This window comes from Canis lupus, chromosome 1, assembly GCF_003254725.2.
Source record: "Canis lupus dingo isolate Sandy chromosome 1, ASM325472v2, whole genome shotgun sequence".
In the NCBI taxonomy this organism is placed as follows: domain Eukaryota; kingdom Metazoa; phylum Chordata; class Mammalia; order Carnivora; family Canidae; genus Canis; species Canis lupus.
In genome coordinates this window covers 47347801-47375199 of record NC_064243.1, presented here as the reverse complement: position 1 = coordinate 47375199, position 27399 = coordinate 47347801, and the positions used below count along the sequence as shown (strand labels likewise).

At 42.5% G+C, this 27399-nt stretch overlaps 1 protein-coding gene across 9 annotated transcripts in view; it reads right to left on the bottom strand.

Annotated features, from left to right (window-relative positions):
* The window catches only part of SNX9 (sorting nexin 9), a 114010-nt gene that overhangs the window by 80325 nt on the left and 6286 nt on the right, over nt 1-27399 (bottom strand). For 2 of the 9 annotated variants that reach the window (XM_025422624.3, XM_049113984.1), the window contains exon 1: nt 2319-2456. The exons of 5 other annotated variants lie outside the window; for them this stretch is intronic. In XM_025422624.3, coding sequence (XP_025278409.1) covers nt 2319-2321 — 3 coding nt within the window. In that variant the 5' untranslated portion in view covers nt 2322-2456. Of the gene's footprint in view, nt 1-2318; nt 2457-11699; nt 11727-26336; nt 26402-27399 lie in introns of those variants that run through there. 2 more of the 9 variants (XM_049113982.1, XM_049113991.1) reach the window with 2 other exon arrangements.

Sequence of the window (27399 nt, the reverse complement as noted above, 5' to 3'; positions counted from 1 at the left end):
CATCTCTTTAAGGTTTACTGATGAGAGAGAGAGAGAGCTAGCGCAAGCACACAGGCACAGGGTTGGGGAGGGGGGCAGTGGACAGAAGGAAAGAAACCTGAGCAGACTCCTCTCTCAGCAGGAGCCAGATGCAGGACTCAATCTCACGACCCTGAGATCACCACCCCACCTGAAACCAAGAGTCTGAGGCTCAACTGACTATGCCACCCAGGCACCCCTGTGGTTATATTTTTAAAGGACTACCCATATTTAGAAACATACACAAAAATATTTACTGATGAAGAATTGCATTTCTTCAGAAATAATGCAAGAGCAGAGGAATGGGATGGGGTCTGGACCAAATGAGTCAACGGTTGTTGAAGCTGGGTAATGGGCATTTAGGCTTCGTTATACTATTGTTTTGGAAATGTTTGACATTCCCCATAAGAGAAAAGGCTTTTTGGGAAACTATAAAAGGTACCAAAGGAAATCTTAGGAAAATTAAAAAAAATAATCCTGCAGTAGAAGAGGACTTCAAATGTGAAACAGAATCTTAATATTCTTAAAAGGGAGGGAGAGTGAAATTTCTCTTCACCCAAATAAAACATACCTGCTTTGCCTGGCAAAAGCCAATATAAATAAGATAAAAATAAATGACAAATGAGTAAAAAAAACACTTGCAATTCATATCACAGACTAAAGGTTAGTTCCCCTACTCTACAGAGTTAACTACAAATCAGTTAAAGGGGGAAAAAAAAAGATGGTTCTAAAAATTGTAAAACATAACTTCTAAAACTAAACAAATATTTTTTCACCTATCAGCATAGCAAGGAAACAAAAATGAAACTCATAACATCATGTTGATGAAGACGTAGGTTCAGGGAAATAGGTTATTCCTATAGTGCAGATGAAGTGAGAGGCAATTCTGGTAATGTCTGTCAGAATTACACACACATCCTCTCTTACTCAGAAATTCCACTTCTAGGAATTCATCCCCTAGAAATACTCACATGTTTGCAAAGTGACGCGCATCAAAGAGTATTCACTGCAGCACTGTTTTGTAGGGACTGGTACAAAATAGAGTGTCCGCAGGAAGCAGAACACCATGCTCCAGCAAAAAAGAATGAGGGTTTGCTCATTTTTCAGAAGTGCAATTATCTCTAATGAATGCGTTAAGAAAATAAAGCAAAGTATACCTTTTGTGCAGAAAAGGGGGGAAATGCCTCTGCTTGTATGTACATAGAATATCTCTGTAAGGACAGTAAAAAAAACCAGTAACATAGCCCCAAGGAGAGAAGCCAGCTGGCTGGGGGAGGGGACAGATAAGAGAAGAATTTCCAGAATCATCCCCTTTGCACCATTTTAGTGTTGTTGTTTTAACTAATATAAATGTACCCCTGGTCAACAAAATTAAAAATTGAAATCATGGTTTTGTACCTCCACCCAGGAAGCTCAGAACCTGTTGAAAATACCACAATCTATTGGGGAATGCTTCCTTGGTTGTAACAAAACACAAAATGCTCCAAAGTGCAAGAGGACTGGGAGGCCAACAGAATCTGTACTAAAGGCTACATCTTTCTGGAGCTCTCATTCTGAGTACTGTCACTTTCATTGCACAAAAATATATATGTAATACATTTTACAACAACAAAAGCAACACAATTATGTTTAGAGAAGGAAAAGTTTAAAAATGTTCTCTCCCCCCCCCCGCCCCCTTGCAAAGGGCACAAAACTCTAACAGAGTTGAAAGTAGCCTTCAAACATCATGCATTTGCCACACATGTTTGCACACACAGAACCAATTAGAAACACCACGGTACCTATGCTCTTCTACGCTTCATGTTTTATTTAATCTTAGGATTGTTGCTATCTGCACATCTACCTTGTTCTCTAACACAGCTGCAAGGTTACTAACCCACTTTGCAACTTCTAAGGCAAAGCCCAAGACAACTTAGCTGTGGTTAGGAAGGTAACTTTACCCCCACCCTAAATTAAAATACTTTTATTGTTTTTTCCTGATTATAAAAGGACACATGTAACTAAAAGGGGGCAGAAAGTTGAAAAGCAAACAGTACCCCAAATTCTAAAGACAACGGTTGAAAACTTACATACTCTATTAACAAGGTCTGCCTGCCACCACCACCCCTGCCCCCCTGCCAACCCAGCACTGGGTGTTGATAATGGTTTTCACCCCCACCTCCCCAACACACACACACACACACACACACACACACACACACACACACACACACAAGGGAAAGGAAATGTAATCGTTGTCAACATGGTGACGATGAGCTGACTTTGGAGCCAGACCACGCAGGGTCAACTCTCTACTTTACCATTTCAACAGCTTTCTAAACTTGGCCAAATTCCTTCAAGACTGTCTCAAATTCCTCCAGAATAAGATAAGGATAACAGCATGTGCCTTGTGACACAAGTGATAAATGAAGTCATTAATGCGAAATGCTTAGAACAGTGACTGGCACAAAGGGCCCAGTAAATGTCAGTTATCACGACCTCTGGGTCACTTGAACATTATATATACATTCCGTGTTGGGCTAAAAGTTGTAGCATAACTGTCCTCTTTCCAGCCTACCAAGAGGTCTGAACTAGCCTTGGGGTTCAAGACAAAAAACTGAGTACTGGGTTACTTATTCCCTCAGAAGGTGTTTCTGTAATCTGTTATTTCACCAGGTCTCCTGAGAACCAGCCCCACCTCCCAGCAGAGTCTACGATCCCCTGCCCCCCACCCCTGTGTATATGTAGTATTGTGTGCAGGTGGGAAATGACAGCAGAGTGGAGGATAATCTGCAGGGAGTCCCTCAACCCCAATCTTTTGTAAAAATAATAGGATAATGAAAATTCAATAAGAAAACCAAGTCTAAGATAAACTGGCAAAAATCAAAAGTTGATCTGTAAATAATAACTTGATAAAAAAAAATACAATTGGGAGGACATTCCCAATAGCAACAAAACCAAACCACAAAGCCCAAGAGATAACCATGGGCATGATGAACCTTAGTGAAGAAAGGCACATCAATAAATCATATCACATTCCTGAGAACAAAGGGATAACCATAAAGATGTCAGTCTATATACTGCAGTTTCACCCAAAATCTCAAGGGGATATTTTGGGAGAAAGTACAAATAAACTCATCCCAAACATATTGCAACCACTGAAAAAAGGGCACCTGAAACATACTATGACTTCAGAAATACAGAATGACAATACCTTATTTTTAGCACTTCAAAGCCACAAACAAAAAAGGACCGTGTTAAAATCTTTCAACATTTCATCTAGCTCTTTAATACAAACTCAGCATAGTTTCTAAAATGGCACAAAGTACCTTGAAATATTTATTTTCCCCATGACAGTGAAAACTTTGTTCAGATTAAACTGTCCTGTAAGATAAATTCTTGTTTCAGCCATTAGCCCCTTTCAGTTAGTGCTAATAATCATGGTGGGCAAGTACTACTTAGTCTTTACTACACTGATTACTTTGTACTGAGAACTCCAACACTCCCACTTGGGGGGGGAAAATACATGATCTCATGAAAGTTAAGAGAAATAGTCATCACAAAGGAATCTGTCAAAATATTGTATTACATTCAGTGCCTTAAGTTCCTCACGTGAACTGAAATTTCCCCTAAATCTGTATTTCTTAAATACAAAGATTCCCAGAGCTCATTTGTGCACTGGGGAAAGGTATAGGAAAGAGGATCTGAGCCATCATGCAGTCCACTGTTATCTGGCGACCTTGCAGATAAACTGTGAAACACCAAGTATGTGCAGGATGACAAAAATGAATGTGTGCCCTAGAACTCCAGTATCATTGTCTTGGTATAACCTGAATCCACTGAGGGCCTTGGAAGGATTAAACTATTAAAAGTGGAATTAAAGAGGCTATAGTACAGACCAAATAAAACAGAGAAGATAAAGACTAGTACATTAAGTCACACACCAAATTTCAGTAGTTAAAATAACAAGATCAGAATCATAGTAGAAGGCCACAATGGAGGAACTGGTACTAGATTTTCCCTCTTACCACATACAGCAAAAATAAAAAATAAAAAAAAAAATACTGGACAAAACACGTGAAACAACCGTTTCCAGATCTTGAGCAAAAGGGCAGAACAGGACAGTGAACTCCAAGAGAAGGGAAGCAGATGAAGTGAACCCCAGGATGGCCCCAACCTTCTGCCTGGAGGCACCTTCAGAACCAACCACTAAGAGAAGAATCCAAGCAGAGAGCCCCACGCAGAAAGCACAGGTCCTGCTAAGGTGAAGAGACAGTGAGCCTAGAACTCCAGGAGGCTCAGCAACAGAGGACAGACTCTCAGAAAGCAGCTACCCAAAGAAAAAGCTCCAGAAATCTGCACCAAGGTCTCCTTGAGCCTGCTGATGGATACTAAGATGCACACAATAGGGTAAAACTCTTTAAGACAAAGCAGACAACAATTACAGGGGAGCTCAGAAAATGCTGAGGTCAGGCAGGGCTGGAGTTGTGACAAGCCAGAGTGGAGAAGCTTCACTGAATACATCCAAAGCATTCATGGTAGCAACCCCAACAGGGCTGGGGTTGGGCTAAAAGCACCCTAGGATAAGATTACTGTGGACACTCCTCTTGCCCCCTCAAAACTTAGAATAAGTCTTGAAAAAACTGGACTGATTCACAAGTAATTTAAGTGCCCACCAAAGACACCTTAACAACCTTTAAAGGGAGAACACAAAATCCAGACACTCAGCAACATGCCAACACAATGTCCACTATCCAATAAAAAAATTAATAAAAAAAAAATTAATAGACAAGCCAAGAAAGAGAAAAATGTGACCCAGGACAAAAACATCCATCACTACAAACCACCAGGAAATGACAGACATAATAAAATTGGCAGACACTTTAGAACAGCTACTATAAATATGTTCAAGGACTTAAAGGAACATATGATGATGATGAGAAAAATGGATGTTATATAAAAAAAAGATTCCAATGGAATGACCAGAGCTGTAAAATGCAATTTCTGAAATTAAAAAGTTTACCAGATGGGCTCAATGGAAAATCAGACACTTCAGGAGAAAGGATCAGTGAACCTAAAGAAACAGCAACAGAAAGAAAAGAGGCTGACACAGGGGCAGGGCCTTTGTCTAACACAGGTGTGTTGGAATCCCAGAGGGGCAGGGAGGTAGTACAGAAATTTCTGAAGTAGTCATGGCAAGAATTTTCCAACCTGATGAAACCCACCAATTCAAGAACCCTTAGAATAACACCCCACATACACACACTAAAAAACCACACACACACAAAACAAATACACAAAGAGACGTCATAATCAAGTCGCTGAACACCAGCCATAAGAGAAAAGTCCTGAAAGCAAACCACAGGGGGAAAAAAAGAGATACATGACATACAAAGAAACAGCAACTGAAGACCAGAAACAACACAGACCAGAAACAACAGGAGTCAACATCCAAGTGCTAAAAAGTAACAAAGACCATCAACCTAGGATTCTGTACACAGCAAAATATCCTTCAGAGATTATTGGTAAAATAAAGACATTTTCAGCCAAACAAAAGCCAAGAGCAACCAACAAACTGACACTACGAAAAATATTAAGGGAAGCTCTTTCATCAAAGGAGAATGACACAGAACGGAAACCTGAATACACACACACAGACCATAAACAAATGTCATATAAAAAATTCTCATTGTTTATTTTCCCTAAAAGAAAATGATTTTTAAAAGATGACTTTTATTTTATTATTATTATTTTTAAATATTTTGTTTATTTATTCATGAGAGACACAGAGAGAGAGAGGCAGAGACATAGGCAGAGGGAGAAGCAGGCTCCTTGCAGAGAGCCTGATGTGAGACTTGATCCCAGATCCTGGGATCACGCCCTGAGCCGAAGGCAGATGCTCAACTGCTGAGCCACCCAGGTGTGCTGACTTTTTTTTTGTTTTAAGATTTATTTATTCATTTGAGAAAGAGAGGCAGCGAGTCGGGGAGGGGGGGGGGCGGGGGGGGGGGAATCCTCAGACTCCTGCTGAGTGCAGAGCCTCAAGCAGCTCAATCCCATGACCCCATGACCCATGAAACCAAGAGCTGGATGCTTAACTGACTGAGCCACCCAGACACTCCTGAAGCTGACTGGCTTTTAAACCAAGAACGGCAGCAGTGTATTGTGGGGTTTATAATACCAAGAAAGCAGACATACCAGACAGACAGACAGACAAAGAACAGGAGGGAGATCTGGACGGGACCCCCCCCCCCCCGCCAGGGGGCAGAGTCAGAGTGTGTTAAGGCACAGGTGCATACTGTGATCCTGAAAGCAATCGGGAAGAAAGAAAAAAAATGAGAAAAAGAAACATATATGAATAAATAGCTAATATGCCAGTGATAAAAGTGAAAAGGAATACTATCAAAAATCTAAATAAAAGAAAAAGAAAAAACTTAAACCAAAGACAGGTGCAGCAAATGAAGAAAGAGCAGGAGGTTACACCTGAGCCAAATCGAATCAATAATCACTTTAAATGTCAGTAGTCTAAATGCCTCGATGGTGAGAGACTGTCTCTTGATGACACAGTGAGACCACGATAATAAGTAGTCTGTAAGGAGAGTGTCAGGAGGAAAGGAGACAATGGGCTGAAGAGCCGGAGAATAAAGCTGCCAGCGGAGGGCCAGGGTGCTGAGGGCCGAGCTCCTATTGGGATGCAGGCTGGGGGGACAGACGGCCCGCTGGCTGGGAGACCGTGTCACATACACGTCTGGTGCCATCACATTCAGGGGCCCCGTGCATCTGGGTCACTGGATGTGCATGGAAGCAGGGTCGGAGTCATCCCCAAACAGCAACACTAGACAGGGAAGGTGAGCAGTGAGGAGGGAAGGAGGCCATCAGGGCCCCTTTTTGCTGAAGATAATTGGTCCCAGGAAAAAGGCCAATTTGACAAAAGCTAACTTCAAAAGGTGACAAAGATGTCCTAATATAGGGGGCAAATTTCAGCTTCACAGAAGCTGGAAGAGTGGGGTCCTGGGTCTACCCTCCCACCTTCCACAACTCAGACACCGAACAAAATATGTGAAACAACAGTTTTCAGGCCATGGCCAACAGGCGACCCGGGACAGTGCTCCCGGAGAGGCCACAGGGACTGTGGCCACAGGGCGGGCGGGAAGGAAGCCCAAGCGAAGCCTGTCATCTCTCTGCACGGAGGACCCAGAGACAGGACTGGGGGAGGGCGGATGGCAAAGAGGGGGCAGGAAACAGCTGCGCGGGGGCTGTGTTCTGGAGATCTGCAGAGGGGCCCTTCCTCTGCGTCTCCAACTGAGGACGGGTCAGCATGTGCATGCAAGGAAACCGCCCAGCCATGCAGGAAGAACCACATATGCAGCAGGCAGAACCATCTCCAGAGTTCACAGAGGGCAGGAAATAGCTAGGGTTCACCCCAGCCCTAGTGGAAAAAGCTGGTGATAAAGGACATTGGATAATTGTTCAGACAGGTATCCCCTTAGTGGCAGGGAGAGCACAGCCCAACAGGCTGATCTCATCTCATCCTGCAGGACTTAGAACAAGCATCAGAAAGGTCAAACTGTTTCCAATAACTTAATCGCATTCCAGAAAACAGCTCAAGAAAGTTTTGAAAAATATACAATTATCTAGCACTCACAAAGGTAAAAGTCACCAAATCTGGCAACCGATCAAAAATTATCAGGCGGGAAACCAGACTGCAACGAAGAGAGGAAATCAATGAAAACTGACCCAGAATGTCAATTAGTTCCATCATCTGTGACAAGGTTAACATTAAACATTAAATCATTAAATCATTGTAACTGATAAACATTAAAAATTAAACACTGATACAGCAAATATTCATAAGAGCCAAAAGGTAGACGCTACTCAAGTGTCTGTTAACAGATGAATAAACTACCATGGAGTATTATACAGACATAGAAAGGAATGACAGTCTGACACGCTAAGACACAGATTCACCAGGTGAATTCACCAGGTGTTCATTGGAACCTCATGCCAAGTGAGGGAAGCCGGATACCAAAGGGCGAATACTGCAGGACTCTACCTCAATGAGGCATCTCTAATAGGCAAATTCATAGAGACAGAAAACAGAACAGGGGCTCCCAGGGGCTGGGAGGGGAGATGCTGGATTACTGTTTAATCACAATGCAGAGTTTCCACTAGGGATGGTGGAAAAGCTCTGGAAATTGGTGATGGTTACATCAACCATGGTGAATGTACTGAGGCCACTTGAATCATACACTTAAAAATGGTTAAAATGCTAAGTTTTACGTACATTTTCCACAATTTTGAAGACTATAGAAATAAAAAGGTACAATTATGGGGGAGGGGGGAATGAATGGCACTCTAACTGCACTTTTCTTCCTTCTACGGATAAGCCTTCTGTAGCTGACAGCTGGTGCTAAAACACATTCACAGCGGAGCTGGCCAGCAGCACACTGTGGCTTGAAAAGTCAGAGAAACAAAGATGTGCTCTCAAAGAGGTCGCCAGGAGCCGTAAAGCAAACTAAAATACTTTCAGTACAGCCACCAAACACTGTAAAGCAGATGTGATAAGCTTCACCATCAATGTTTGCTTTAGGGCATCCTTGGGGGTTACTTGTAAGTACCTGGCCTGGGCTCCAACTTCAAAAGACAAAAGACAAAGAAAGAAAGGAAGAATTTAGGAGATGCCAGGAGGAAACACCCCTGGGGGTTGCTTAGGGGCACAATCCATTGAGGGTCAACTTGAAGTCTTGATTTCAGCTCAAGTTCTGGGATCCCTTTGTTGGGTTCTATACTCAGTGGGGAGCCTGCTTAGGGTTCTCTTTCTCTCTCTCTCCCTGCCCCTCCCCCTGCTCAAATAAATAAAATCAAATCTTAAAAAAAAGAAAGAAACTCCCTTGCAGAGCTACAGTGATCATCTATAGCTGATCCCCCCAGCCACAGTGGGGCAACACTCCCCAAATTCCACTTCCTAGCCACTCTGGGACTTTTCAACCTCTCCTGTCTCCCTCCATCAGCATCTAAACACTCATGTCTATCACATCTTGAAAAAGGAAAAAAATCCTCACTCAACTTCAAGGATTCCTTTGACCAAGGTTTCTCTTAATCTAAGAAATCAAAATTTTAAGAAAAGCAGTCGCATTCACAGTGTCTGCTTCACCTGCTCCTCCCCCTCCAACTCTCAGGAGTTGAACTTTGCCAGCTGGCACCCCTGGCACCGCTCCAGCCCAGGACACCAGCAACCTTCACACAGCTAACCTGTGGCACCCTCCCCTCTCTCCTGGCCTCTAGGCCACACTTGACTCTGTTGTCTACTCTTCCTTCCTGAAACATCTTCCTTCCTCTGGCTTCAGGCATGTGCCCGCTACTTCCTCCCTTTCTGTGGTCTGTCCTCTGTTGGGCTCCCTTTGGAGACAGGCTCCCTGTAAATGTTCATGCTCCCCCAGGGGCCTTGTGCTCTCCCTACCTTGTACCCTATACCCACCGTGACAGCTTCATCTGCCATCCATATACTGATGAACCCCAAATCTGTATAGACCTTCCCTCTTTACCTAAGTCCCTTTCATCTCTCAGGTCCCAGCTTTGATTCCACTTAGGGGGAGCCCCCTAAGGCCTCTAAGATCTGCTATGCACCCCTCCTCTGCAGACTGTCCCTGGGCCCACACCATACCTCCCCTTTCACTGTATTTCCATCCCACTATTTGTGCTTGTTAACTTTCCTGCCTTCTCTACTACACTGTAAGTTCCTTTTGTTTTGTTAAGCATAGCACCTGACAGCAGTCACTCAAATATAGGTTAGATGGATGAATTATTAATTCATTCATCACATAGCACAGACGTTTAGATGTTTGAGCTAATGAGTTCTCTGCCATTTCCAAATAAATCCAATTGCCCTATTTCAGTGACGAAATCACAGAAGGTGCACTTTTCTTGAGACAAAAAACTTCATTAGCCCTGGTTTACAGCCTCAGCTAAAGAACCAAAACCTGATAGTTTAGCAGGCAATCATAAAATTCTTGAGTTTATAAACTAAACATTACCTTGCAAAATGTCAATGTTTATTCCAAATGCTTCTTAATTACACTTTTCTAAAACTCTACCATAGTTTTGGAGAAGAATTTCCCCCCCAATATCCTAGTTTTTTCTGCTTAACGCCATCAGAGGCAATTCTCCTGGGATGCAGTGGAATCGCTGAAGTTGATGCTGGCCACCAGATGGAAGCCAGATGATGGATATGATTCATTTGGTCATCCAATGTAACAGGCAGTCACTACTGCCAGGCCCTGCTCCAGGGAGATTCAGTGGTGAAAAGCACAACATCATGTCTACCTCCCCTCAGAGTGTGTTAGTGGGAAGACAGCCACTCAACACACAGGGCGATACAGCTGGTGCTAAGTACAACAAAAGAAATTAGGTGATAAGATCGAATAAGGGGCCAGTGGAGGGCTACTTTAAGATGTGTGGGGAAGGTCACTTTGAGAACTCAGGAATGAGGGAGCTAGCTTGTGAGGAACAAGGATGGAGGAGGAGCCAAGACTAAGTATGGCAGGCAAGAACAGCAAGTGTAACGGCCCCTGTGAGTTTCTAGGTCATGCTAAGGGTAAATAAACCAGAGGTCAAATAATACAAAGGCACATTTACAAAAGAATTTTTAAAATCAACACCTTATTTTTAGCATGACTTCCCTGATGTTTCTATGCAAAACACACACAAAAAAAACACACTTGTATATATAACCTAACCTATGAATAAAATATACTGAAAAGTAGATTATAGGAATCAAGCACTACTAAAATCAGAACAGAAGATGTAGGATATATCACATCAGCTCCCCTGCTCCTTCTGGGGCCCAAGGTAGAAATTATTAATCTCTCAGCAGAGTTTGTGTGTGGCCTCTGCCCTGTTCAACAATGTCCTCCTGGCAGCTCCTGCTTGCCCTCTCTCTGTCCTAAAGGCTCAATCATCAAAATGGATGAAATTTTTTAAAAATTTATTTTTCACGGTCTTTCTTTTGTAAGTATTACATACTTTCCTGGTTTCACAAAGATTACCCTGAAAATACAACTCATTAAAAAAAAAAAAAAAGTCTTCTCTTAATGCCTCGGGATCCTCGTCATAACCATGATTATTGTATAAAGTAAAGGACACTGAATACTTAAGTTTCTAGGCCTCAGCTTTCAAATATGAAAAATGACAGGGTTAGACTAGATGACCTGCAAGTCCCTTTGGGCCTATTTAAAGAACTTAAGTTAAATATTTCACATTGGCAGGTTCTCTTGCATCAACTGCCTGAGGGTCACCCTGTAAGAAGCAACAACCTTTCCTCTTGCTCTCTGCCATCTGCTTGGCAGCCACAAAACAGCAACCATGCATAAGTGCATCTCCATCCCTGCTGGCCAGGCTGGGGTCCAGATCTGCAGTGCCTGATGGGAGCCCTGTTGCCTGAACACGGCATCCAGCACAATGGCCAGATGCCAAGTGACAAGACCACTTGGGAAGGAGAGGAGTCCTTCAACACAGTCTTCAGTGAGATGGGTGTTGTCAAGCATGTGCCCAGTGTCTGCAGACCTGGAACCGATAGTCATTGATGAAGTTTGCAGTGGCACCCACTGCCAGCTCTTCCACTCTGAGCAGCTCGTCACAGGCAAGGAAGATGCTGTCAATAACTATGCCCAAGTGCACTACACACTGGCAAGGAGATCACTGACCTTGTCTTGGGCCGAATTCAGACTGGCCAACCAGTGCACAGGGTTCCAGGGCTTCTTGGTTGTCCACAGCTTTGGAGGGAGAACTGGTTCTGGGTTCACCTCTGCTGATGGAAGGTTTCTCTGTCGATTATGGCAAGAAGTCCAAGCTAGAGTTCTCCATTTACCCAAACTTCCTTAGTTTCCACAGCTGTACTTGAGCCCTATGACTCCATCTTCACTAACTACACCATCCTGGAGCACTCTGATTGTGCCTTCATGGTAGAACACGAGGCCATATGACATGTCGTAGAAATCTCAATACTGAATGCCCAGCCTACACTAACCTGAACAGGTTGAAAGGTCAAATGCTGTCCTCCATCACTGCTTCCCTCAGAGTTGATGGGGCTCTGAATTCCAGACCAACCTGGTACCCTATCCCTGTATCGACTTCCCTCTGGCCACATATGCCTCTGTCATCTCTGCAGAGAAAGCCTACCACGAACAGCTTTCTGTAGCAGAGATCACCAATGCATGCTCTGAGCCAGGCAACAAGAGGGGGAAATAGGACTGTTGCCATGGCAAATACAGGCCTGCTGCCTGTTGTACTGTGGTAGTGTTCCCAAAGATGTCAATGCTGTCACTGTCATCATCAAGACCAGCATACCATCTAGTTTGTGGACTAGCTCACTGCCTTCAAAGGTGGCATTAATTACCTGCCTCCCACTATAGTACCTGGTGGAGATGTAGCCAAAGTACAGCAAGTTGTGTGTATGTTGAGTGACACCACAGCCAATGCTGAGGCTGGGGCTCACCTGGACAAGTTTGACCTGATGTATACCACGCATACCTTTGATCCCTGGTATGTGGGTGAGGGCATGGAGGAAAGAGAGTTTTCTGAGGCCTGTGAGAACATGGCTGCCCTTGAGAAAGATTATGAGAAGGCTGGTATGGATTCTGCTAAAGGGGAGGGTGAAGAAGGAGAGGAATACTAATCTCTGATCTGTGCTCTGAAGTTAATGCGTATGTAGCAGTATATATTCTCACATACAATTACTGACTTATGCTTTAAAATACAACACTTTGTTACAGACCCAAGCTGCCCATTTCTCTGATGGGTTTGATTAAAGTATCACCCCTGTCTTAAATGAAAGAAAAAAAAAACCCCAAAACTTTCAAGTATTTCAAGAACACTACTATACTTAAGTGAAATATACAGATCTTTAAAATTAAACTACTCAAAATGATGCTTCTCCTTCAACATCAATACACACACAACTGGGTTACATGAGGGATACAGGTGTCTGCTTTTAAACTGCTACTTGGATGAAGAGCAGTACTCTTAACCATGACTTATTTTTACCAGTGGTTCCTCTTTAGGACAATTTCTCTTCTAGATTCGTACAGCTAACATAAAACCACAAAACTAGAGCTGGTTTTATTGTACCGCAGTGTAAGGTAGTAAAATGAGACTGTCAAAGTTAGCAAAATAAAACATAATGCAAAGAGCTAACAAAGGTTCTTAAGCCAAAAACAGAAGAATGGATCATACAGGGTCAAATGAAGAGATTTAGACTAAACAGCAACCAATGAGGAACCTTCCACCAGGCTGGAAATATACCTCTGACCAGATTTCTGCCAGGTCCCTCTTCTACCAGGTGGTCCTTTCTGCCAATTGATAAAATGACCAAGAGGGAAAAGCAAGTGGATGAGGAAAAGTATAACTGGACTGAGGCACTTCGCACATGGCCTTAATTTTCAAAACAGCCCCATGGTAGCAATGGACTCAGCTTTGCAGGAGAAACAGCAGTTCACACCAATTTCACACACTAAGTACCTGGCCTTGAGGTCAAGCGACCAGCAAGTGGAAGAGGTGGCACTTAACCTGGTTTTCTGCCCTGCAGCTTCTGTGGCATCGGAGCCCCTGGGCTGATCTTTCTGCCACAGCTTCCCTCACAGCCATCTCCACACACTGCTGGGAAGCTCCCTTTGCAAAACTGGCATCATTCGCACATCAAGAACTTCTAATGATACCCCCTCACCTAAGATCATCTTCAAATTCATTCCTTGGCAGTCAAGATTCTCCATAATCTAAAAATCTAGGCCTCTCTCCCATTCCATAATACCAAGCCCTCTTGGGCCCCCATGACTCACTTTCAACCCAGTAAGACACCATCAGGATCAACGACATTCATGCCCTCCTTTTCTCCCTTTACTGGACACCTTCCTCCCATTTTCTTAAGGTTTTCATCCCTCCCTCTGGTGAGTCAGGTAAGGTAATCCCTTGTCTACCCAAGGGACAAATCTAGCCTAGGCCAGGGTTTCCCAGTAGTGATGCAATTTGTATTTGAACAAGGGGAGGATGATGGTTCATGTTCTATGAGACTTTCCTGCACATCAGAAGTTTAACATGCCTGCATAATTACAGATGAGGAACCCTAGCCCAGAGTGATTAATCAGCCTATGGTCAAAAAGCAGGAAAGTGGGGAAGCCAGGATCTCAACCCTGGGCTGTCTCATGGCAAAGCCTGGCCTTCCCACACCCCTAAGGGGCTCCTGGCTCCCACTCAAAACATCACCTACTGAGTATATACTACTCATCACTCCACAAGGATATGAAAAGGAGCAAGGAACAGTCATTGTTTCCCAAAGCTAATGGGACAGAGATACAGTGTGATCAAGAGAATGCACTACAAATAAGACAGCAGCAACAGTGGGCAGGGAGGGAGGTGCTGGCAGGGAGGCCACCGGGCAGAAGAAGCAGCGGGGTGTTCCGAGTTTCAGGGAGGTGGTCTGTATCTTTCATTTTCCTATTGAATATGGTCTTGTGCAGCCAACTGTTGTTTGTTTTTTACAACACCAAAACCATGACGGCCTCAAGGACAGAGACTATGTTTGACTCTACTTCTTTTATACCTTCTAGGGTAAACGTAGTTACTTAAGTTGCAGACTCTAGTGAGCACAGAACACCAGCTAACCTGCAATGCCAAGAAAGATTATGTCCCATCACCACTATGAGAATATGTTTTCTTCACTGGATTACATCCACCCTTACTTCTAGGATAGAAGGAAAGATGAGTGCAGAAATTGTAACTATCAAGTTCCCCATACTTGTAAGATCTTTATTTTATTTTAAAGATTTTATTTATTTATTCATGAAAAACAGAGAGACAGAGAGGTAGAGACACAGGCCGAGGGAGAAGCAGGCTCCATGCAGGGAGCCCGACGTGGAACTCAACCCCAGGTCTCCAGGATCATGCCCTGGGCCGAAGGCAGCGCTAAACTGCTGAGTTACCCAGGCTACCCAAGATCTCTAAATTTAAAGAGCTATACTGTTCTTGTTTGTAAAATAGGAAAAACTGATACCACATTACTTTAGTACACTACATTTTGTTGCTTTTTAGAGACATGCCTAAAACCCATTTTCAATGAAAATGTCAGAGAAGTGCTTCTGATCATTGTTTAAATCATGATACAGCCCTAACTGGGATACTGATTTACTCAAGGCAGCTGGTCAACATACGAAAGTGAGGAACAAATGCTGACTTCATCAAGTCCCATCAAGTCTCCTCAAAGTCTCCGGGGCCATGAGAACCACAGTCCAAGGGGGCAATCTCAAGTAAGCAACCACAAATGTCAACAATGTGACTCATGAATAGCAGAGCATCAGGCTGCCTATACCCCCTATGATCACCTTACCAGATTCACCCACACACTCCTTATAGAACATGCAGCATGTTGAACTCTTGCATTTAGGGCGCTACTCCCTCAAACCCATGCAATGTGGTTCTGAACCCCATTTATGTAGTTGTACTTACAGCTGTAGCTGAGCAACCGAATTATTACTATCTTTCACACAAGTCTGTGAAAAAGGAGTGATTGTTCTAGGAAAGTTAGTTGAATGTTTGGAGGAACGTTGATAAAAATTTGTTTAAAAGTTTACTATTAAATAGAGATGAGGCAACAGTTAAGACAAATAGGAAATTGTAATTTTTTAAAATCTAGAATTCTGTATTTACAGTCCTTTGAAATGATTTTTAAATTCTTTAAGCTCTTTAGAAGAAATTAAAAAAGGAAATCATAAGCAATGCATTCTGAGATTATATAAGATGGATCGCTTAGAACTCCAATCAGACCTTGGCTTTCTATCACAGGATTGGTAAATAAATGTCTATTTATGTGTTCTTCTGATTATATAATCCCATTTTCCCCTAATCCTCAGCATCCACCCATTGCTGGCACCACCTAAACTGTACAAAAGGGTTTTAGAAGGGCCTTGTCTGCTGAGGATTCTGTTAAGAAAGGTAAGAGGAAAGCAACACACATACCTATTCTAAAATCTGTGATATGTTAGTAGTAGACACACTACCAATGGCCAAATTTGTTTTAAACTAACACTGGCAGATTCACACAAATACCAATCATAATCATTTAAACCATCACCTAGGCATCTAGCTAAACTAGATGACACAATCCTTATCTTCATGCATATCAAACCATATAAATACAGCAAATTATTAATTTGGGAAAATGTGTACAACTCTACATCTACGAGCCTACCATCAGACTGAGTATTTCAAGATATTAAGGATTTATTCTCAATTTTTAAGTACAATAGGAATAATTGTTTTGTTTTTAAAAAGTCTTATTTGGGGAGATACATACTGAAAATTTTTTTTAAAGATTTTATTTATTTTAAAAAGAGAGAGAGAACATGAGCAGGGGGAGCAGCAGAGCGAGAGGGACAGACTCCATGCTGAGCACAGAGCCCAACATGGGGCTCAATGCCATGACCCTGAAATCATGACCTGAGCTAAAATCAAGAGTCAGATGCTTAACTGACTGGGTCACCCAGGCGCCCCTGCAATTTGCTTCAAAAAAATGAAGGGGAAAATGAACGAGGAAGTTTGGAGGAAAGAAAACTGACCAGGAGTTGGTAGCTGTTGAGGCTGGTAATGGGTACATACTGGGCGGTGGTCGGGTCACTATTCTATGGTATTCTTCATACTATTCTTCTTTTGTCTATGTTTGCAATTTTTATAAATCAAATTAAAATAAAAATATTGAATCATGCCAAACTGCTTAGAGGGTATCTTTAAAACTCACACACATGGAGTTTTAAAGCACAAATAATATGAAATTTCACTTATTTCATACCCCCTTCCCCCCCACAAGAAAAATCACTCATGGAACCAGGAAAAGAATAATGATTCATTGAATCTCAAAATCCTAAGCCAGGATGGTGCCATTTCTTCTAAGCTTGTGAGAACATTCTGACCTAATTCTTGGTGTTCCTGTTGCTTTCTTATACCACTGTTCTCAAAATTGCTGAAGCTTCAGAAAGTTTACTGCTTTAGCAAGCAGTGATTCCTGTTAGAGGAAGAATGTAGTTGGTTGTAATTGGTTATAAATATGCTCATATCTGTTTAAAATCTGTCAGTCTGGAAATATTTCACTTATTGTCTGGGTGAACACCAGTTAAATCAGTAAGGTGATGATGACCACCAAACCAACTATCTTCTACTCCAAATAAGTAAGTGGCCTGATAGGTATATGTATTTGCTTTCTGTCCATTAGAATCTAAAATTCAGTGTGCTCAAGATTTTTAAAAGTTCATTTACAAACTATTTTCAGCTGACTTGACTGAGATAGCTTCGTACATAAAAGGATAATTTATCTATTTCTTTATTTCTAGTTCCAGTATAGTCAACATATGGTTATTAGTTTCAGGTGTACAATACAGTGACTCAACAATTCTATACATTACTCAGTGCTCATCACGACCAGTATGCTCTTAAAATATAAATTATTTTTTCTTTATTTTCTAGATTTCATTTATTTATTCACGAGAGACACACAGAGAGAGGCAAAGACACAGGCAGAGGGAGAAGCAGGCTCCCCATAGGGAGCTCGATGCAAGACTTGATCCAAAGACCCCGGGATCACAACCTGAGCCAAAGGCAGACACTAAACTGCTGACCCACCCAGGCATCCCTAAATATTTTTTTAAAGGATAATCTATGAATCCTTTTATAGCTCTTTCACTGATTGGCTTAAACATTGCACAGAATTTTCCTAGTGTGACTTTAATTAGACACAATCAATTAAGTCTCAAGAAGAGATAAAATAAGACTTAAGTCCAGTACAAAAGCGAACAGAGCATTAACTCCCCACAGCTAGCTTTGGCCAATAAAGGCAAGCTCAATTCCTTAAAAAAAAGAGACAGAAAAAGAAAAGAGCCTGTGGTTTTAGCTCTGTTGAAAAGGAGCCAGCGGTTTGGCATCTCACTCGGAATGAATGTCACAGACCTCATGGTCACCCAGGTGGCCCCAGACCTGGCAGGCTGGCCCCCTATTACCCACTCCCACCCCCTCCACTCCAGCCCTCCCACCCCCAAACCCCACCCCACCTGCAAGCTGCTCAGGTGGGGAACAATGCTCTGACGCTCAGGCCTCAGGGATCCAAGTGGCAGGCTCCCTCCCTTCCTTCAGGTCTTTCCTGGAGGGTCACTTGCCCAGCGAGGCTTCACTGGCCACCCCGGCTAACGCCGGGTGTGCACATGCACACTCACAGACAACTTCTCTTCCCAGTTATAGCTTCCTTCTTACCGACCTCATTTACTGCAATCTCCTCTGCTAGAAAGCAAGGGTCATGAGAGCGGGGATTTGTAATCATTTCCTTCAATGTTGTATTCCTAACGCTCCAACAGTTTCTGGCCTGTAGAAGGTGCTCAACAACGTACTGAAGGAACAAGGTGACAGGGTGATCCACCCCCGTAAGGAGCCAGTGACGTGTGCCATCTGAAAACTCAGTCCGACGGCTCTGCTCAACATACGTAGTGCTAGGACAGCACTGCCAGGCACCCTGAGGTCTGAATCACACTTCTGTCCTCTACGCCTCCAACATCTGGCCGCCGATAGAACATCTATCGCATTTTGATGTATGAAAGGTAGTTTACCAAAATTAACAGGGCACACCAGGATCATGGCAAAAGAAGCAAACTCACATTGTCAGACACCCAATTTGGGAAATATATCTAAAGTTTTGGATAAATCTGAAGCAGACAGAAAGGTTGATCCCCTCCACAAGAGTAACATGAAAGTAGAAAAATCTGTTTCAGCTCCCAGACTCTAGATCTTGGGGCCTAACAGATCGTAGTTTATAGTCTATTTTTGTAATAACACGAATAACACCACTCCACCATAACTACCATCCCTGGCTATACGCCAGATGCTTGGTAAGCCCTTTGCATGAATTTTTACTAATTCTTGAAATTATTTGGTAGAGACAGTATTTTTGAAATGTAATTTTTTTCATCCTCAGGGTTTTCGTTTGCCTCATCTTTACGCCTACCTGCCCAACCCAAACCAGCAGTGCCCACTGCCCTGGGAGAGGGACAGGCCGTGGCAAAACATGAGAGCCTTTCCAGCTACAGGCTCCAAAGACCCTCAGAATAGAGGGACCTCTAGGCCTACACAGAAAACACACCCGTGAGAAATACCGCACAGGAGAGACAAGACAGGGCCTCTGTTTCCCCCACTGCCACCTCCACTCCCAACTCCTGGGACAGAGACAGTGGAGACGTACAGAACACATCCTGAGGTGAGGGTGAGCCCTGGGGAGAGCACGCCCCACAGTGCTAGAGCCCCAGTGAAGTGGCACATCGACTGGAGGGGAAAAGGCAGCTATTTATTGCATTAGGACAGAAAGTATCTGAGCTTTGCAGAGATTTGTGTCCCACTAGAGTATGACAACAGCAAAATGGTTCCCATTCCCTGGGGCACAGCAAGGAAGGATGGAGAGAGCTGCTTCACTGGGGGAGCAGACTCTAAGAGCAAGCGACACCTCGATGCTGCTGCAGAGAGGTCAATGGAGGGCAAGACAACATGGGGTCCCAGAGGTCATGATGTTATGAAGGGATCCCCATCCTCAAACCATACCTAAGCCTAGGCAAGACGACGAGATCCACGAACTCATATTTGAGTTCCACATCGCCAGTAGCATGGGGCCATAATTTGTTGTAAATTATTAATGGAAAATACAGTTCTGTTTTTTCCCCACTTGGACTGTGGAATTCACACTTGAGTTCATATTACCACTTGCATTTTACAGATGAGGAACCTGAAGCATTAGGTAACTTTCCAAAGTAACACAGCTGGATTTGATTGGGATCTGAGCCCAGACTCTCAATCTCTATGCTATACCACCACCATTGCACTGAAACACATAAACTTCATAATCATCAAACTTCAAATCATCATAAAACTGATTTGTTCATTGCACCTCTAACAGAAAACCCAACAAAATCTCTCTCCTAAGTATAAGCTTAAAGTATAGCAAATACTAGTAAGGGAAATGGGCTTTTATGCAATAGCTACCTTGAATCATAGAGGGATCCCAATAACCTCAAAATTTTTTTTACAATTTTTTGAGAGAAAGAGAGCCCACGTGCACACACATGCAAGGTGGGGGAGGTGCAGAGGGAGAAGCAGGCTCCCTGAATAGGCTCCCCGCTGATATCATGACCTGAGCCGAAGGCAGATACTTAACAAACTGAGCCACCCAGGCACCCCTCAAAATTAATTCATACAAATATATATTACCCACAAACAACTATAACTATACAAAAGTACAATTCATTGGGAAATAATGTCAAAAAAGTACCATGAAGTCATTAACATTTTTAAATGTATCCATATTTTATTAGTAATACAACTGACATATACTTTTAAAACAGTGATGCAAATGTGAAGAAGACACACAGTCTGTGACAATGTTCGATCCCCTGAAGGTTCACCAGCTGCGAATCCCTAATCTTGAATAAACTGGAGGTGTTACAAACCAGACATATAAAACATCCCAAATGTTTTAACTGAATTGCTAACCTGGAAAATCTGTTTTAACCATTGTGAGACTATGTCCATGACCACAGGGTTTTAGAAAGACCCATGCCAGACTATCTGCATGGTATGTGTTGTTCACAGATTCCTAAGCGTGGCTTAGTGTGAGCAGTCTCAGATAAAATTTTAGATCACAACCAGGGAGACTTGAAATGTCTGCTTCTGTGAAATGTACTTTCTGTCCTGTCAGGGCAGTCACTAATAAAGGACTCTTAAATAGAGACCTCAAACTGAATGTGTCCTCATTTATCTAACACTGCTGCTCCCTGATGTCAAGTACAGAAACCATCCTCCTCTGCATTATGACTAATGTATGTCAGAGTTTTTAACGCTTTTATTTTTACATAAACTTTTTAAATTACGGTCTCTCTACTGACAAATTGATTTTTACCCTTAAGTTTCCACTGAACGTGAATGTTAAGAAAATAGAGGGTCTCATTTCAACTCCAGGTACGGTGGTGGCATAACTGTACCTGGCACACTCTTCTACAGCAGCAACTGTAACATTTAAAGACATTGAAGTGTTTTCCCCATTAGACTGTAAATTCCTTGAGAGTAGAAAAATATATATGCATTGTGCACTTATAGTATTTATAAGTTCTGGATAAAGACTGATGAATGAAAAAAAAAAACTCACGCATTTGATTTCTGGTGGCATACTCAACATTTCCCACACATATCCCTTGGTATTTATTTATGTATAGTGATATTATAATGTTAACCACAGATAGTGAAAATTAAATGTATTCCTTCCATAACCAACAGTATTTACTGTTAATGGATCCGACAAAAAGACTTTGAATGGTGTAAATGCCAACAGATTTTAAAGTATCTGTCTGCACCATTCTTATTTAGACACGTGTTAATTCTCAGGGATTATAGAGGTAAATTATGGGAACACAGACAGGCTCTCAATCACAAAGCTCTCTTCCAAAGCACACCTAGGCCTTCATGTGCCGGTCGGAGACCAATCAATTTACTTATTCAACCGCAGACTTTTGTAGTTCAGGGATTACACTCATCCTTTTCTCTAGCTTTAATAAATACTTTACCAAAATTTGACCTCGTTAAGGCTTCTAAGGGGGCGGCAGAGGAAGGATGGATAGTTCCTCAATGGAAAATAGGATCGTTGAATCTGATGCAATTCAAAAATCACCAACATTAATAGGCACACACTACAAAAATAAAATTTTTCAAAAACTGGATTTATACAAATATCATAGATTATCTGAATTATGAGATAATTAAAACACGATAATTTTACATAGTAATCCCCCCTAGTAAATGAAAAGCTGTTATCATTACCCAACCACGTTAGGAACGGGCTACCCAAAGCGAACAGATGTAGGCTGATTACTGTGAACTCTAATGATACAACTGTCTGGCCAGTTTCTGGCTAAGCTAAAAGCAACAAGAAAAGTTAATAACCAGCCACAGCCACCCCTTCACCATCATCAGAAACTCATTTGCATACAACACAAATGACCCACCAATCTGACACTGAAAAGTTACTGAAAACCACAAGTCGACAAGAAACCAGCCTTTACTGGAGAATACTAATCTTTTGATTTTTAGCATCACCTGTACCCAATTAGAAGATTCCCTGAAACAAGAAACCATACTCACTGCTCATGGGCATGCTGGTGTGGTCCACTCACTTTAGAGCCCACAGATTTTTGGGATGAACCAAGAACAGAACTCAGGCTCTGATTCTTCTTTTTCCATCTCACGCAAGAATGGTTCTCAAAGTGTGGTCCCAAACCAGCAGCACCGGTGGTGTCACCTGGGAACCCGTAGAAATTCAAGTTCGGGGCCCCACCTCCTGAATCAGAAACTGTGGTCCAGCAATTTGTGATTAACATGCTCTGGGGCCGGAGGGGGCGAGGGCGGGGGCAGCAGCTAGCTACGTTACCACGACTCAACCAATAATGCCTAAAACCTCAGAAACATGATCACAGCTCATATAATATCCACGCACATTAGTGAGAGTCCAATGTCTCCCTTAGAAGGAAGCTTGTTATCAATGCCACAATCTTTCTTGACAGTAGAGATGGCTAATGAGTCCGAGAAGGGGGGAGGGGGGAAGTCTTAGGAAAAATATTTTTATTTCAGAGAACTACCTGTTACTTTCATAATAAAACTACAGAAACGGGCATTTGGGTGGCTCAGTGGTTGAGTGTCTGCCTTTGGCTCACATGTGATCCCGGGGTCTTGGGATGGAGTCCCACATCAGGCTCCCTGCAGGGAGCCTGCCTCTCTCTCTCTCTCTCTCTCTCTCATGAATAAATAAAATCTTAAAAAAAAAAAAAAAAGACCCTACAGAAACAGAATGAAATTTTTTACTTATCAAAAAGGGGAATGTTTTTAAAAATTACACATATAGCAGTCAATACTAGAAGTAGTTTAAATATCAGAATTTTAAAACACAATGTCCATATTCTTTGGTATCATCTTAGCTTTAAATGATTAAGACAAATCAACATAATGTAACTACAGATCTCAGTAATCTAGAAGCTACTGAGTTTTCTAGGTGTGGGAGGGAGGTGGTTTGAGGACAGTGAAAGGGCTTTACTTGTTGGGCAGGACAATCACAAGACAAAGCCTGACACATCAACAGAAAGGCTATAAAATCTTAAATTCAACTCTCGACTCTAAAACCTTAGGAAGGTGGGAAATGTTAGGAAGTGATGAAAACCCAGTCCTGCCCTTCGAAGGCTAGTGGCTCTGCTTTCTTCAAGCTCCTGAGGGAAAGGGTACAGTCAGTCAGGCAGGGTAAAATTACAAAAGTACTTATAAAGCAGCAATTTTTAAGAACTTCAGGTTCAGTGCTGGTTTTCAGTAAGTTTTTAGTGATTTTTAAAATTAAGAAACTTACTTTCTCTCCTTTGGAAGAAGAAAATACGGTGCTTAAGGAAGTAAAATAAAATTTTAAGTTTCCATTTGCAATCCTGCATGCATTAGAATTTTTCCATTAAAGTGCCACTTACTAGTTATAGCACTAATTTAAAACACTTTTTTTTTTTAATCTTAGCATAATTCAAAGCAAATTAACAGAAGGTAGGTATGTTTGGGAATCTGCTTTCAGGGCTTGGTTAAATGACAACTAGCTTTTAAATGGGGAAAAAAATGAACTTGTTTTCTTCCTCATTACAAAAGCAACAAATCTTTATCACTCCAAATCATGAGAATTCAAAACAGGCTAAAAGATGAAAACGAAGTTCCTGAGTGCAACCACCATGAGAAAGGCAAATAATATTAACACACATTACCTACATTTTCAAGCCGTCTTCGTGAATTTGCGTTAGAAAATACATTTAAACTGATATTTAAGTGGTACATTTCAAACAGCACGTTAATTTTTGACTGTCAAGTCTCTTAGGCAAGGATCTAGAGCTTATCATCCTCCCTTCCTGCACAGAGGCTCCTGAAGGATCTGCTGAACTGGGTAACTTGGATCCTACAAGACAGAGTCTGGTCTATGCAGACTGTCGAAGTGCGTTATAGAAGTATCTTAAAAGTGACTGATGTGGGGGATGCCTGGGTGGCTCAGCGGTTGAGCATCTGTCTGCCTTCAGCCCAGGGCATGATTCCGGGGTCCTAGGATCTAGTCCTGCATCAGGCTCCCCGCAGGCAACCTGCTTCTCCCTCTGCCTGTGTCTCTGCCTCTCTGTGTGTCTCCTGAATAAAATCTTTTTTAAAAAAATGATTGATGTAACAGAATAAAGGTAAAAGTTCATTCACTGAATTACAGAAAAACACAGACCTTTTAAGATTCAGCACCTTAGAAAGCCTCACGGGTTGAGAAGCTGCACCGGGAGGCCCCACTGTGCTGGGCAGAAACCCTGCACTCCAGGACCTACAGCTCTGGTAAGTGCTGTTGAGGCCTGGGGTTGGGGTGAGGCCTTCCGTGCTGACGTCCCAAGTGGAGGGAGCACCAGGCACTGAGCTCACCTGTTGTTCAAATGAAGGAGTCTGTGAATGATGATGGGTAACAGCTCCCAGGCTAATAATGGTGCCTCTTTCACCCTCCTTAACCCACCACCTAAAGTTTCCAAGTCTCTTTGACGTAAAGAACCACCACTAACAGGTGATTCTGCCTCCTGCCTGCAGGTAATGATGCTCCATTTTCAAAGACTACAAATAGCTCAGTAGAACTGAGTCATATGGAATAACATCCTCAAGCACTGTGTTTACAATATCTAAAAATGAGTAAGTAGGGCTAAATCCATCATGTGCTTTTTTAATAGTCAACAAAGGGGGGGGGGGAACCTTAGCTGGAAAGTGAAATATGCCCACAGTCTGTTATTTTGATCACTTGACTTAAGGTTTGGTTTCCACTAAAATGCTTCACTACTCTGCTTTTTCACCTTTTTCCCTCCAAAGAAGAGACTGGCGCTATGTGTGCACATATTCCCCTCCTCCACTTTATAGTCTGTTACAAAGAATGCTATGACTCGGGAAGGGGGGGGCGGTGCCTGGATGACTCAGTCTGGTAATCCATCAGACTCTTGATTTCGGCTCAGGGTCTGCACTCAGTGGGGAGTCGGCTTGAGGATCCCTCTTCCTCTGTCCCTCCTCCTACTTGTGCTTGCTCTAAAATAAACAAAACTTTAAAAAAAAAAAAAAAAAAAAAAGCTCCGACTTGAATTTTGTCCCAGGACACATGGCAGTCCCAAGTTCCATCCTGGGACTTCATGATCCTGGGCCTAAGGCAGGCACTTAACCGCTGAGCCACCCATCATGATGATGAAAATCTATTATTCAAAAGTGGGCAGGAAGGACACTTGTTTTATCATCGACCCTAAGCAGAAGAATAAGGGTGATCTCCCCTGACATCTGAAGTCTGTATTTCTGGTACCAGTATGGCTGGAAGGACAACTGAACCAGGAATTCAAGTTAAAGTGGCCACAAGAATGTAGTGTCCCCAGGAGACCCAGCACAAGCAAAGACGAATTCTCGCTGGAAGACTGTAACTTCAATCTGGGTATCAAAATTCCCTCAGCTGAAGTTCCAAGGAAAATGAGCAACTCACAGGAAACACACACACACAACACACAAGAAAACAAGGCACCATGAGTAAGTGAGCAGAAACAGATGGCTGAATTAGACTTCACATACCAGAACAGACACAAACTAGAAATGTTTAATATGCTTAACAGAAGCTTAAACATATGAGCAAAGGATGAGACTATAAAGAATGACCAAGCAGATTTGAAAGAGAACCAAATATAATTTCTAAAAACAGAACTGAAATGAAAGTAGTGGATAAAAGAGCAGTTGTGGCCCGAAGAAAGCAAGAGTTGTGAACTGAAGGTAAGAACCCAGGGAATTATCCAGAATGTAGCACAAACAGAAAGAACGTGGCAGGTTTGGAGAAGTGAGAGGTCTGCTGGGCCTTTTCATGCTAATTAGAGTTCCAGAAAAAGAATAGGGAAAAGGCAGGTTCAGGAAACAATCATTTCTGGGAATTCTCTATAACTGCACTCCCTCCCAAGGCAGCCACTAGCCACGTGTGGCTATTTAAAATTTAGGGCACCTAGGTGGCTTAGGGGTTGAGCATCTGCCTTTGGCTCAGGCTCCTGTCATGATCCAGGGGTCCTAGGATCCAGTCCCGCATCAGGCTCCCCACAGGGAGCCTGCTTCTCCCTCTCTTTCTCTCTCTCTCTCTCTCTCTCTCTGTCTCATGAATAAATAGAATCTTTAAAAAATAAATAATAAATAATAAAATAAAACTTAAAACACAGTTCCTCAGTCCCACTAACCACATTCAAATTCTCATTAGCCACATGTGGCAGGCAGCTGCGAGCAGGACTGCACAGATGTAGAACATTTCCGACATCACAGAAAGTTCCACTAATGCACTATTCTAGAACCACTGAAATTCTCATCCTTGGACCCAACAAAGTTCAAGCTGTGCCCACACATGGGCACGCTGAGATAAAACTGCAAGGGAGGAATGCTCCCCAGGTGGTCTCAGAAAAGGGCGGAGAGAGGAGTCAGGCCATCCTCAAGGAACAGCATGAGATCGCTAATTTGTTAGGAGTAACTCCAAGAGCCCACAGAGGTCAGGGGAACATACCTTCTAACCCACCTAGAACACTGTCAACCTCGAAACCTATCTTTCAAGCACGAGGCAAAATACATTTTTACACACAAGAGATTTACCAACATCAAATCTTCTCCAATAGAAACTCCACAAAGAATTCATTTTAAGTAGAAGGAAAATTATCTGGAAGGAGGAGGACTAAAACGTAAACAGAAATAGCAAAAATATGATAAAATTTTGGTTAAATCTAAATAAGCATAGCTAAATAAAAAATAGAATGTCTCATTTTTGGTGGAAAAGAATTACAATACTGGGCAGTAACCAACTATACTGGAGGACATGACTGGAGTTGAATATTTTTAAGATTTTATTTATTTATTTACTCATGATAGGCACAGAGAGGGAGGCAGAGACATAGGCAGAGAGAGAAACAGGCTCCCTCTGGGGAGCCTGAGTCAGGACTTGATCCCAGGACCCTGGCATCAAGACCTGAGCTGAAGGCAGAGGCTCAACCACAGAGCCACCCAGGTGGCCTTTTTGTAATTTAATTCAGGAGGGGGGTAATGATAGTAACTTCGGACTTTAACTTAGAAATGGTAACATACATGCTTATGATAACCACTGGAAAAAACTGACATAAAGGACAAACCGTCCAAAAAGTTGAGGTGGGGAGGGGATGGATGAAATAAGAGGAAGAGTGGGGAGAAAAAAAAAAAAAAAAAAAAACTTCTGTTGGTCCATAAGATGGGAGCCAGAAATCCAAACACAACAGTAAACAC